At 39.3% G+C, this 14384-nt stretch overlaps 1 protein-coding gene across 1 annotated transcript in view; it reads left to right on the forward strand.

Moving 5' to 3' along the window:
* The window catches only part of LOC134796794 (uncharacterized protein CG43867), a 437477-nt gene that overhangs the window by 401017 nt on the left and 22076 nt on the right, over nucleotides 1-14384 (forward strand). Inside the window, exons 6-9 of the mRNA XM_063769015.1 lie at nucleotides 8298-8393; nucleotides 10741-10923; nucleotides 11427-11546; nucleotides 13566-13733. Coding sequence (XP_063625085.1) covers nucleotides 8298-8393; nucleotides 10741-10923; nucleotides 11427-11546; nucleotides 13566-13733 — 567 coding nt within the window. The remainder of the gene's footprint in view (nucleotides 1-8297; nucleotides 8394-10740; nucleotides 10924-11426; nucleotides 11547-13565; nucleotides 13734-14384) is intronic.

Raw genomic sequence — 14384 nt, forward strand, 5'->3', positions numbered from 1 at the left:
CCATATGGGATTCTCCTATTACACAGCCTCATAATAGCCAACAGGTTGTACCACTTTTAACTAGAGTCACAGTAAAATTTGTGTGCATTGTATCAAGTATCAAGTAGGCCCGGGCCTAGGGCGGCAAGATATTAGGGACGGCAAATTGTGACAAAAAATTCGCTGATGATGACAAGAAATAACTCAAAAAGTAGTCAAAATGATGGGTGCTGAGAAAGGGGCGGCTACAGGGCCTGGGGTCTAGGGCGGCAAAGACTGCAAATCCGCCACTGTAGACCTAGAAGGAAGTATTAAGATTGACTTTAGTAAGTAGGTCCCTATACTTCCTTTAAAAGCGGATTGCCGTGAAAATACTAGAAATAACCGTCTTAAAGTAATTAGCATTCATTTTGTATGCAAAATATAATAATTATAATAATAGTCACGACAAAGCCTCCTCACGCTTAACTGGTTAGAATACAGCTAATTATCCAGAGACGGAAACTTAATTAGAACTCGAGCCGGGACGCAATTAGAATATGTGACGGGTTTCACTGGTTAGGTTGCTGATTTGTGTTGCAATTGTAGATACCCACACACAGTCACACACATACCGAAATTTTCGAATAATTTAAATAGTACGGTTTTCTGTCTATTAATTACCATAAACTATGGCTGGTGGCCTAGCTGTAAGAGCGTGCTTCTTTCAATGTGGAGGTCGCGGGTTCGACCCCGGCTCGTACCAATGAGTTTTAACTTACTAACTATATTAGTTGGAACTTATGTACGAAATATCATAGATACCTACTCTAGTCGGTTTTCGGTGAAGGAAAACATCGTGAGGAAACCGGACTAATCCCAATAAGGCCTAGTTTACACTCTGGGTTGGAAGGTCAGATGGCAGTCGCTTTCGTAAAAACTAAGGATGTACCGACAAGTCGCCGACTAGTCGGGAAAGCCGACTATCCGGCCACATTTCTAGTCGGCGATTAGTCGGCAAAAATGGCCGATTAGTCGGCACTTTATTAGTGAAAGAAATCAGAAAAAGAGAAATGAACAGTCAATATTTACCATATATATGTTTTATGTCTATTTTACTAAAATACCTATTCAGGGTGCATACGAAAACTTTTGTTCATATAATTGACCGTTTGATCGTTATCGTATGTTGGTGGGCTGGTGTTTTCCTCTACATGTCGATCTCAACTGATTCTCATGTAATTTCATATGCAAGTTCGATAGTTGAATAATTTTATTATTATTCAGTTTTTGTTTTTTTTTTTTATGGTGGAGCCATAGGAAACTATTAATGTTATTGCAAAATTCAGAGACTTAGACAGGGCACGTTGCTCGTAAAGACGCTGACCACAGGGGATAGCTTCTTAACTGGCGACTACGTAAGGGAAATAGAGCATTGGAAATACCTCCTACAAGCTGTACTGACAGTCTGATCAGGATCGCAAAATAAAAGAAAGACAGAAATTGAACGAGGATTCTTGTGATAGGTCTTTGAACCTGTAGAAAACACCTTTTAGCCAAGCTAATATAATGAATAGCGTAACCAAAGGAGCAAAACTATTATTTTTCACCTGAACTTAAACGAAACTAATGATTTGGCCGACTAGCCGACTAGTCGGCCGACTAATCGGCCATTCGAGCGCCGATTAGTCGGCTAGTCGGCCAAATCAATAGTCGGTACATCACTAGTAAAAACTAATGCCTACGCCAATTCTTGGGACTAGTTGCCAAGCGGACCCCAGGCTCCCATGAGCCGTGGACGTGCCGGGACAACGCGAGGAAGATGATGATGAATCACCATAAAGTATTTCTCAAAGATAGTACTAAAACTTTATTATTTAAAATGTCATGTTAATCGTGCCATCACCCACACTGTTAAAGGCATTTCGTAAAATTTCAGTACCCCTTATCAAACATATTTTAATACTAGTGGCTCTGTGAGCTGTAGACCTCGCGAGCAGAGCTTTAAATAACATAGTGCTAAGAGCTTTAAATATAGTAAATTAAAAAAAAAACAATACGAAATTTATGTGTAAAAAAATACAAAAAGTTATAATATCACAGCATACAATTACTGGGGATCGAACCCAGACCCTCTGTGCAAACAGAAAAAACGAACGTTTACAAACTGAGCCAAATAGTTCTTAGATGGGTTGACGAAATTTAGCTACTCCTTCTCAAATTAAAATTAGTTAAAATTAAATATCTCAATACCTCCGAAACCAGCGAAATAAATTTTCTGAATTTTTGGCCATATAATCTATAAACATATCTCAAAAAGAAAACACTCGTATGGTACCGATACCACTATTTGTTTAGGCGCGAGCTATCACGACTCCGCCATTTTAAAAAAATTCAAAAAACCGGACGGACAAAAAAAAAATATTTAGACATAGAATCCAGTCACAAAATTTCACGAGATTCGGTTAAGAATTGCGACCTGTAGAGGAGAACATCCGGACATACAAAAGCAAAATGCTCCAGTCGAAACGTAGACCTTCGCTACGCTCCGGTCAATTACGAAAAGTAATGAAAAGTATTGAAATGGCACGTGTCAGGATCTCAGAATACTAAGGTAGGTTGATCGTGCGTAAAGTAGGTATATACATTTTTGAAAACGTACACTAGAGAGACTTATTTTCGACAAAGTGCTTTTCTTTACGTAACACACACTCGACAAAGGTAGGTAGGACAGGACACAACAATGGAGAATGACCTCTTTGAAAAACGCCCGAAAAAATGTTCGAATAAACTTGGTATGAACACGTGCCCTCGAACACGCGTCGAAAAATAATACAGAAAAATTGCTCTCAAAATTTCCAAACTAACTTCGAAATTTAAAAATTCAGAATACCGCACAGTCCGGATGTCTCGCGTGCGTGCTGTGATCCGTTTTTGGCGCCAAATGGAGCGGGTCGCCGGTTCCAGGCGGTTAAGATTGACAAATAAGGATTGATTATATCTACTTAGATCATTGAAGTATCTTATCCATTTATCTGATTTATCCAATCGACGCTCCAGAACACAAGTTATCGATATAGCTCGGAAAGCGTCTAAGCTGAAGTGGGCCTTGGCTGACCATGTCTGTCGACTGTCGTATTCCGAATGATCTGTGAGCCAGAGTGGCAGCCCAGCTCAAAACGAGGATTTGGCAGACCACGACGGCGATGGCGAGACGAGCTAGACTCCTTTTTAAAAGAATGGCCAAAAACTGCTCAAAACCGGGAGGAATGGAAAAAACGGGGCCCTTGCCCAGCAGTGGGATACAACAGGCTCTCAATAATCCAATCGACTTACTTTTGATACCTACTCATGATTCTCATGGCATGATTTATTTATAATTTGATGTTTGTTTCGAAAAATCTAAGAACACGCTAAAACGGAATCCGTTTGTTCAACGACAAGAACAAATACTTTTTTATCTTTATAGCAATCGTGAGTTAGCCTGATTAAGTTTGGTGGTGTCTTTGTCTGCAAGCGACATATATTGTGTAGGTATGACACCTCTTTTCACTATATAGTTTTGCGCATGTACGGAATAAAATAAAAAATAACACAAATATCTTTAAGTTTATGTACAATAATAACTAAACCTGCCATGAGAGAGATTTTGTATCCGAACCAATCCCAATGTCCATCTTTTTAATCGCGTTCCATTTAGTTAACTCCATAATCGACAGTGCTGTTAAAGAATGCTTCCGATTGGGCCTCGTCACTTTGATCTATTTCCAGCGCCAAATGGAACGCGTCGCTTGTAAACATTTAGATTGATTGCGTTAAGGCGAGAGAAACAAACCGTTGAGGGCTCTCGTAGTGACTCGCTTTTAAGTAGCCATTCAACGGGTTACAAAAGAATTACTTAGACAAGAAGAGTCTGGATTTGGACATCAAAAGTTGCTTGCAAACTGGACCGTGTAAGGTTAAAATAAATTAGCAGGATGTGTGTATGGTAACGATTTTAATACAAAAGCTTAGTGTCTAGTCAGAGTTCGTATTTGAATTACTAAATGTCGGCAACTCTTGACATGTGGAGAAAAGAATTTTATGTGGGGGTAACTATTACTTAACGCTACTCGATTACAAAACTCTATGCCTGCAGAGAAACAGGGTAGGTATTATAGTTTGTGAAATGCTCGAAAATATTAACATATTTAATATTTACCACCCTGGGAAATGACAAAATTTATTAAGATATATTATATTTTCTGCAATATTAAACCAGTAATAAATAAAGCTTTGCGACCTCACATCCGGCATCCGGTGTCACGCCGACGCTTACGGATGCGTTGTTCAGTAATGAGTTATTTTGAAAACTCAAATTAACGAAGCGAATCATCGTTTTCAGTGTTTTCACTAAATATTAACTCTCAATTCGGAAATACTTCCACAAGCGTTGAGATAAAATTGTATAAAAATAAACATTCCGTCTCACTATTTTCGTATCTTTATTGCTTCCTTCTCCGGTAAGCATTAGTTAAATTGAAATTAACTGCGATGTTGTAGTATATAAACAAGGAAGTTTGTTATGGAACAATTCGTCGCTGTCGACGGTTTAATTAGAGAAGGCTTAGCAATGAACGAGCTCGTATGTTCCTCCTACACGCTATTTACACTTGACCGCTGAGTGCAAATGCAATTTATGAATGGGAGCTAAATGAAAGCTCTTGTTGATTTTCTGTTAGGCAAATATGATACGCAAGCTTAGTTTGGTGAAAGAAAATAGCGCTATAAACGTGTCCATAGGAATAACTATATAGTTATTTGTCACATTATTCTATTAGGTACAGTCAGCATCAAAAGTGGCGGATGAAACAACGCGCCAAAAGTTGCTGATGCTGTCTGTACAATATTGATCCTTCGGACCGTAAAGTGACCATCTCAGCATGGGATAAGACAAAAAATATGAAAAACAATGTTAGGTATTGGTTGGATTAATCGAGTAGAACACACAGTGTGGGCTTTTGTACATAAGTTTGTGTAGATCAAACTCTTCCTGTAAATGAACTCAATCTAACGCAGTACTCAATCTAACCTCGTATGTCACCCCATAAGCCCCTTATGTTTGTGATGTGCTCAACTTTTGATGAGTTCAGTTTATTCGTTTTTCTTTCTGCGAGCACGAGTTGTAGTTTATTTTCCTTGTCCTAAGCATTACCGGATTTAGAAAGTTCTGGAATACTCTCGATATTAGTGGCGTCCCCTCGTAGTTCGTACCATGAGTCAGGCAAATTACGGCTTATGTGATTAATGTGTGCTATTCCTGGGCTATCCTTCCTTTGTTCTTAAATGGCTCATATTATGTTTGGTCATGACACAACTAATTTTGTGGTTAAGCTTAAAATTTACTTCTTACTGTTACTGGCCCGCGGTCTATCTGTTTTATTTTAGCAACAGGGATTATGAAACTAGGATTTGGAAAAAGAACGTTTCCGCTTATCGCACGAAACCAGCATTGCCCGACCAAAATGGTGGCACGGCGAGGCAATTCCGGGCTCAATAAAAACTTGAATTTTTCCCTACGGTGTCTTTTTAAAGCGCTTTCATGTTTATGACAATGTTATTGTCTCGTTAGGTTAACAAAATCCTCTTAGTTACGTCGTTGCTGTAGTCATAGTTTATGTGCAAACAAGTTTTTATTTGCACAGGTCATTGCCCTGACTTTACTAGGTCGTTAAATCAGTCCACGTGTTTTATACCCACGCTCGAGGAAACAGGTACTTGTGTAAAGATTGCCTGTAAACCTGCCAAAGAGCTACAGCCAATATTTCTTCTCAAGTGCCTTCGGGCTACAGTATCTGCAAGTCAAAATAAACCGCTTGCACTATTGTATTAGATCGGCAAGTTAGATTTTTCAAATCTATTAAGCCACGTGTGTTACATTTAACACACGTGAAAAAACGGGTAATAGATAAAAAGACGGGTATACGGCTATTTGAAAAAAAATGCGCATGATATATAAGCACTATTGGGGCGCTGTAAAATAGTGGCTAAAAATAACATGATGCTGCATAGGTACTATTATGTATTAGTTTATGACAAAAACAACATGACCGATAGCGTAACGAATGCGCCTGTCCACTTTTATCCTTTCGTTTTAAAAATATATAATAAAGATTAACAGGTACAATCCTTTGGCGTCCACATCCGAAATGTGCCAACTGAAATATTTTGCGAAGTACTATATTACTGGCATGTAAGTATATTTCGGCTTGTCGATGATTCAGACGAAATTGAGGAGTGAAGCTGTCGAAGCTGATCGTTTGCAGTGATATCGTTCCAATCACATTACGAGTGCAAGCGAATCCGAAGTTCAGGACAACCAATATTTGTGCACAATTGTTACGGATATTACAATCATCATCATCAGCATCATCTGATGAGAGCTTGCGAAACCAGTGGTAATACGTGGCCAGCTAACGCCTTAGACGTGGGGTTTATGGTGTTATGTGATATCTTGTGTTATATGGCTGTCCCATGCAGAGTCGCGTTGCGGATTTATGGGTTTTTGTTTATGGGGTTCCAGTGTGTGGGTTTGTGCCGCTTGTTTTCTACAGAGGTTCTGTTGAATGCAGTGAAACTAAAAAAGTGGTTTCCTATAAGTACAGAAAAAAATGCCTGAAGAGGAGACCTAAACACAGATCAATGTTTGTATTGTAGGATCAGCTATTGTGATCTGTGCTGTAGGTAGTGTATGTATCTACATCTAAAATCTCACGGTATCAACTTTATTATTATTAGAAAGTTATTTTAAAGGATCAGACCTTACCCGGCTCTCCAACAGTCAAATAAATCAGTTATAATTTCCATAAGGTCCTCGAAACAACTATATATACAAAACACAAAGTTTTCATAAGTGCTTAATATGCGGGGTTTGTTAGAAGAACTATTTTTCAAAGTTTGTAACTGTTCCTATGCTCCGAATCCTAATGGGTTAAGTTTTTATGACAAAGTTTCAGTTCGAACTTTTTGGCATACCAATAGTTTCTAAAGTATGGTTTTTATGTTTACTTTACTACAAAGTATAAACTTGGAACAAAATGAATTGGCCGCTAAGGATTAGGCAGTAAATACATTTAAAACAGGTTACTCCTTCTAATTATAGAGGGGACATTAGGTATGTTTTATGGAACTTTATCTCTTTTAGACCTTTGCAACGCTGGCATAGCTCTCACGTAGCGCAGTCAATAATAATTAATAATAAGCCATACAACTTAGTAAACTACGTTTAGATACGATCTTATTTACGGCGTCTCCTCACTATCTTCGATAAAAAGGCTTCAGAGCTTTAGGTAATCAAGAACCCCTTTGAAATCCTCCTAATTCTTCAGCAACCCAAATAAAGTAACAATTAAACGTGTAACATACCCGTACAACATGATACGCGATACTGTGTTAATCCTATACAGTGCAGCTCGGGTGTTTCAATTCGGGGCTTTACTTTAATCCCTCACGATTGATTAATCCATCCGCCACGTACCCCCGCATGCACTGTTTTCACCATGAGACGGTAATTTGCATCTAAATGACCCAAAATGGTAATTTATTTAGGGTTTATTTCATTTGTTTGAAGCTCAACTCCAATAACCAGAGGATTTTGTTTGTATACATTTTAATGAAAGCTTAACAAAGTAGCTTTCTATGAATAGGAATAGCACCTGGTTTCGTGTTGAAGTGCTCTACGTATTTATTACCTACTTTACATACATACAATACATACAAAGTATCTGAAAGACTTACTCCGTACCGTTATCTCACGTTGCAATTGCATAGTTTTAGGTACGCCACAGTAATCCTATAGCAGGTTGCGGTTAATCTAGGTAGGTATGAAATGTGTCGCAGGTCGCAGTGTCTAAATATCGTTTCAACTACCTATGTTGATGTTGCAATGCGGAATAGTTCAAAAAGGTCTTATTACATTGCACAATCTCCAGGGCCAATTTATTGAGCTGTGGTACCCCTTCTTCTACGATCGAATTGGATTCGGTTCAAATGAACTCATTTGAGTTTGAGAATGTTTTTTGATAGTATTTGTACAGTCGGTGATATCTTTTTCCTCGAAAGTGACGCACTGACGCCACGCAATAACAAACCACGAAGTGAGCTGGCGCAACGCAGTTATGGTTTCGACATAACCCTTTGCTGTAAAGAAACTAGGTACTTAAATAATTATAATAAATGGTAACTAATATGTTTAAACCCTTGATTTTCTTTGCGCCGTTGAGATCCTATTCGGCACGGCAAGTACTTACCTATAAAGAGTATAAAGCATGACAATAAAAATGCTATTTTACTTGTTTCAGGTCCGCGCCATGGAGCAGCGGCTTTGCGAGTGGCCGGCGGGTGCTGACGGACCGCCCAAAGCCATCACTCGACTCGAAGGACAGCTCGAGGAACAGGTAAAGTACATTAAAATAGCGCACGGTTGTAGGTACTTTGTTTCATAAATATCTTATAGAGTACAACCAAGAAAAGTCTGCAATGATTTTAGCAGCATACGCAGTGCAAGTGTTATTTTAAACGTCAATCTTCTATGAAATTATGACGTAAAAATAACACGCGCACTGCGTGGGCTATCAAAATCGCTGCAGACTTTTGTTGGTCTAACTTTATCAGAGTTAGACCAAGAAAACTGCAGACTTTTCTTGGTCTAACTTTATAATGATTTTTTGAACGCATCAAATATATCGTCATATCCGGTACAAAACGCAATAACAAAACGCAGTGATAGCCGATAAATAAAAAAGCTACCTAAACGCATTAAACGTCACCAAGACACTGACAGATGTGACGTCAAAATGGAGCTTTTGTAGCGATGTTTATTGTTTCGTTTTCTGTAAATTTATGAATGAAAATGTGTATAATAAATTTACTCCAATGTGCATCGCGTGGGTGGCAGGAGTATAACATCGAGTTGTGTCCACAATTCATAAAGAAACGCTCTTTTTATTAGTGTTTGAGCTTTCATTAAATATGGAGGTAGAGCGATGAAAACTTTAACGTTTTCTCTTCGAGTATTTGTTTTATAGCTTTTATTTATAATATCAGTATATAAATAAGTTCTATTGTATATTGTTATATTGCTATAAAAAGTTGGACTTGATCGTAAAATCTAATAGATTTTCTTGTTGGAGTAGTTTTGCCACTACGCTGATTTCCATAAAAAACCATATTAAGTAAGATCCAGTGGTTTAATTACTTTTATGTCTTTCCCATCACGGAACAATGGTGTTCCGGACCTTTGGGAGGCGTGCGCGGAGCCGAAGCCAACACGTAGAGGCCCTTTTGACACTTTAATGAGATGTAAGGGGTACACCGAGCGGATGCTGCCCTTACCCGTGTCATGGGACGCACGCAGAGGCAGCACCCGCCAGGGTGTAAGGGCTATTGAGAGTTGATGGTATCTAAAATGAACTAGGTTATTGGGTGAAATCAATGGACTAAGTACTGAGCTATGGGGTTAAAAAACCGGACGCCTGCCTAATAAAACGGTATGCAATTTTATTTCCGGCAGACGGTGACTCGCCCTCACAAGATGGGCCCCCACAAAAAGCGACATCTAGGATGGCTCAAGGGCAACACCGGTGTGAGCGGCTCAGGGGTGTCGAGAGGTGTGCGCCGTTTTCTACCCAGTGGCTGTTAACAGCCACTGTGCCAACTCGCGTCTTATGCATATTTCACTTCCACCCCTGGAGCTTATAGCTCTAACGACTCCACTCTGGCCGGCCAGCTAAGGCAAGCCAGAGGCAGAGAATCCTGTCCAACCCACCCTCCTTGCGGGTAACAGAACTCCCCAGGAGCACTCGGGTATGTGAGGTCGCTAATCCCCAACAGCTCGCCACAAGCTGCCCTGCGTTGACTGATTGCACTGGTAAAACCAGCGGGCGATGGGGTCGTCACATCCCTACGCCTTATAATTACTTTTATTATTAATTTTAATTAATTGGATCTTCAACAATAAGTACAATGCTTTATTTAGATTTAATCTAGCTATATTCATTAATCAATTGCAATGGCAGAATAACAGCGTTAGTTGCTTGAAGTCCTTAGGGCCGCTGTGCCCCGAGGCCTTGTGGCGCAGATTAGATGAGCCACTTTCCGTTTCAATTAGTTGTAGGAATTATTATGTATTATATGTGCTATTTTGCGGTGTAGCAAGTGGTGGTGGCCGAGTGGGTATGACGTCCGACTTTTGATCCGGAGGTCGCGGGTTCAAATCCTGGCTCGCACCAATGAGTTTTTCGGAACTTATGTACGAAATATTATTTGATATTTGCCACTAGCTTTTTGGTGAAGGAAAACATCGTGAGGAAACCTACATACATCTGCGAAGAAATTCAAAGGTGTATGTGAAGTCCCCAATCCGCATTTGGGCTAGCGTGGGGACTATAGCCCAAGCCCTCTCGCGCATGAGAGGAGGCTTGTGCCCAGCAGTGGGACGTATATAGGCTGAAATTATTATTATATATTATTATGTGCTATTTTATTACATTTACATTTATTTATTACTCAAATAAGTGACACAGCATTACAGTAAAACACAAGGCACTGTGAAACTACAAAAGTAAATACAAGGAAACAAAATACAAATACTAACCAAAGACAAATTAAACATTAGATTTGGGCGACGACATAACAGCGTGGCTTAGTTGCGTCGTCTGACTTGTCTTGACTTGACTTGGGTTTTAATAAATGTCGTTTACTATTATTATTTTACACTTATTGACAAAATCTCCTCTCTTCCAGAAGCAGCTGCGGCTCCAAGACGCGAAGCAGGTGGAGGCGAAGGCGGCGCGCATCAAGGAGTGGGTCACCAACAAGCTGAAGGAGCTGGAGCAACAGAACCAGCTGCTCCGGGAGCAGAACCACCGCTGCAATCAACAGCTGGAACTGCTTAGGAATCATATTGCTACGCAGGGCAGCCGTGCGGTAAGTGCCCTTTCTTGTTTTGTTTCTGAAGAACTCTTATACAGAGACAGCTGTATGTTATGTACTTATAAGTCGATAGTTCTTCGACATTGGCTCTGGAGATGCTGTTCTCAAAATTTCTTATCGAAGTCAGCACTTGGTCATTTCAACATTCATTTTGCTGATTGCTGCATTCAATTGATTAAAAAGTCCCCAGATCTCCCAGATGTAATGTACTAACTATAGATTTTTTTACTTTGAGCATTTGCAATTACTGTAACATTTCAAAATCTAAAATACTTTAAATTAAATTGAAATAATAAATACATAAGCCAATAAGAATAATAAAATAGATATAATATATATTTCAGACATAAATTACGTACATTAACTTTAAAAAAATTGGACTGCTAAAAACCAGTAACATTTTATGACAACAAAGGTGTTTGAAACCATAATTATTTTACTAAGTAATATTTCATCAGCCTAGTAATATTCTCTAGCATTATTCCCTTAACCCCCAGTTCCTCCCAACTCGAGCGAGTCTGTCCCTCGAGGTCAGGACTGAAGAAGGCTCACCCCGAGCCACATCCAGCCTAATAGCTGCCAATAGGCGGAGATCAGAGAGCCTCGAGGGGCCACAGGTAGTCCGTAGTTGGCTGTCTGTCTCTTTGTTGTGCTCTGATTTTCTTAAGGTATATCCAGATTTGGGGAACATGCAGCAATTGCGTCGTTTGTAGAAGGCTCAATTACTGTTCGCATTACCTAGTACGCACGTACTGTGCACGAGGGATGAACGAATGGCGTACTAGAGGTGCGTTTAACAGATCTGGATCCACCTCAATGGTTCCATGTTTAAGGTAGTTATGAGAAAATAACCCTTGCAGCATCGGCATATTAAACAGTATGATTTTAATTTGAGAAATATTATTTGAATTTCGGGTGTTTTCTCATACCTAAACTTTCACATACTAATTAAACAATGGTTGTTATTTGCACTGTTATTTACCTACTCGTATTTAGAAATGTCTTAGATAATATTCAATATTTTAATGCACTTTAGTCTGGTTCACTTGAGAAATATATTTAATGTTCTTACCTTTTTTCCCAATGTTCTATCTATGCACTGTAGGTAAATCTTATTGTATATGCCCTACATTTATTTTTAAGCATTTAGCTGTCTAATACTTTTATTGTAATACCGTTATAGACAAGTCAAGTGATATATTTTAAGAGCCCATCAACGTGCAGACTAGCGCCACTGCTAAATAATCGTGATTATTTAAATTTAACGACAGGTATTTAAAAAAGGAGGCCCCACGTACTGTATTGTGTACTTAAATACCTTTTGAATACATCAAACTAGTTTTTATGTTGCTGGATTCGTCGATCTAGGAACTCAAAACAAAAACGGCCGTTTTAACTTTGGACGCATAGATTGACGAATCCAGCAACATAAAAACTAGTTTAATGTATTTAAAAGGTACTTAAATACACATTTACACAATACAGTACGTAGCGGCCTCCTTTTTTAAATATTTTTCGTTAATTTTAAATAATCACGATTATTTAGCAGTGGCGCTAGTGTGCACTGCTGTGATGGGCTCTTAATGCTTGTTTGCAAACTTACAGCAATGTAAAGTCGAATATACAGGGCGTCCCACGGCTATGCCACATGGAGGGGAAGTACCTTGAATATTGTAGATGGAACATTTTACTGAAAGAAGACATTATCTTAATTTAACAGAATAATAAGAACGAGAAAAAAAAATATCCTGTAGCTTTATCATACCGATCGAAAGGCTTCATCATAAGGATTATTTTTTGCTAAATAACATAGTGTCAGAAATTAAAGGAAAACCATGAATTTTAACATTTGATGTGAAATTTTGTTCAGAAAATGAAAAGCTAACATTGCCGGTAAGGACATACAACTGACATTATCATTTTAAATTTTTAAAAATCTATGAATGCAGTTTAAATTATTTTTTAAATTAAAATAATGTCTTCTTTCAGTAAAATGTTCCATCTACAATATTCAAGGTACTTTCCCTCCATGTGGCATAGCCGTGGGACGCCCTGTAGACGAGCAAGGAAACCTTGCACAATAATCAACTCTATTTCATTGCTGGAAGAGTTCAAAAGTTCGTGGCAATTTAAACTAGTTGAAACTACCCACAATGACAAATCTAGAGTATATTGTCTTGTACATACATGTGAGTTTAGGTTTTTTTTTTTGCACTCCTACTTGTTACTTCTTTCTCAGGTGTTACGTGTTTCTTTTAATTTTCTAGCACAATTAGTATTGCACGGTGAAAAGAACATCTGTAACCTGTTGTAAAACACAGTCGTAATTGTAAGCTTGAGTTTCACTAAGTTTCTTACTTAAAATAAAAATTAATAATTTGTATAAGTCACAAAAGTGAAATTATAATAAATAATATTATAAAACTGCTTGTGAGATTCAGGCTGAAATAATATTGATGTATAACTATATTTCCTCTTAATTTTAAGCGAAAATAACCACAGTACCGTACAGCGCAATCTTGAACTGTCAAACAAGAGCACGTTTTTTTTTCTTAGGGTTTACACATGTTATACAATCCACAAATCTTTGCTGTAATTTTACTCTATTGTTTTTTGATTATTTACTATACTTCCAGCTACCTCTAACCTCATCGGAGCCTCACTACAGCACCCCCGTGCGGCACCGTCGCAACCAATCCATCGGCACCCCTCACGCCAGCGCCACCCCACCGCCTGTGGTCACAACCATGAACCGTACACTGGACGAACGGACGGCGGCCAGCCTGCTTGCCGATGATCTGGCAGTGAGTTATTTAAAATATTTTTGTTATTGATGGTTCTTTAGTCCAATGATCGAAAGCCGCTAGACTCCGATGGCTCTGGCACGTAGTCCGGATGGAGGAAGATCGCGCAGTCTAGAGGGCGTACTCTGGAGTACCAAGTGGCCGAAGGCCGTCTGGACGCCCTAGGTAGCGTTGGAGAGCACGAAGTGCAGAAAGACCTTAGCGAACTCGGCGCCGTCGACTGGACAGAAACGGCTTCGGATTTGGACAGAGTAGAATGGCAATCTTTGGTATCGGAGACCAAGATCGACTTTGGGTCGTTACGCCACAGCAGTAAGTAAGTAAGTATGTTTCTTTAGTAGGTACCACTGCAATTAGCAACCAGTCCATCGGCAATTCGGCACCTCCGGCGCAGTGCCACGCCCCCGCCAGTGGTCAACACTATGAACCGTACTTTAGACGAAAGGACGGCGGCCAGCCTACTTGCCGATGATCTGGCAGTGAGGTTTTAAACGGTTTTATTACTTTAGTACACTGCAGTACAGTGCCGCATCGTCTCAACCAATACACCTCGTGCAAGTGCCACGCCTCGAGTGGATTCCATGAACTGCACTTTGGATTAACGGTCTCCCACTGACCCAATATTGCGTCAGCAAAAGAGTTACTACTTCC

This window comes from Cydia splendana, chromosome 14 (assembly GCF_910591565.1).
Source record: "Cydia splendana chromosome 14, ilCydSple1.2, whole genome shotgun sequence".
NCBI classification, from domain to species: Eukaryota; Metazoa; Arthropoda; class Insecta; order Lepidoptera; family Tortricidae; genus Cydia; species Cydia splendana.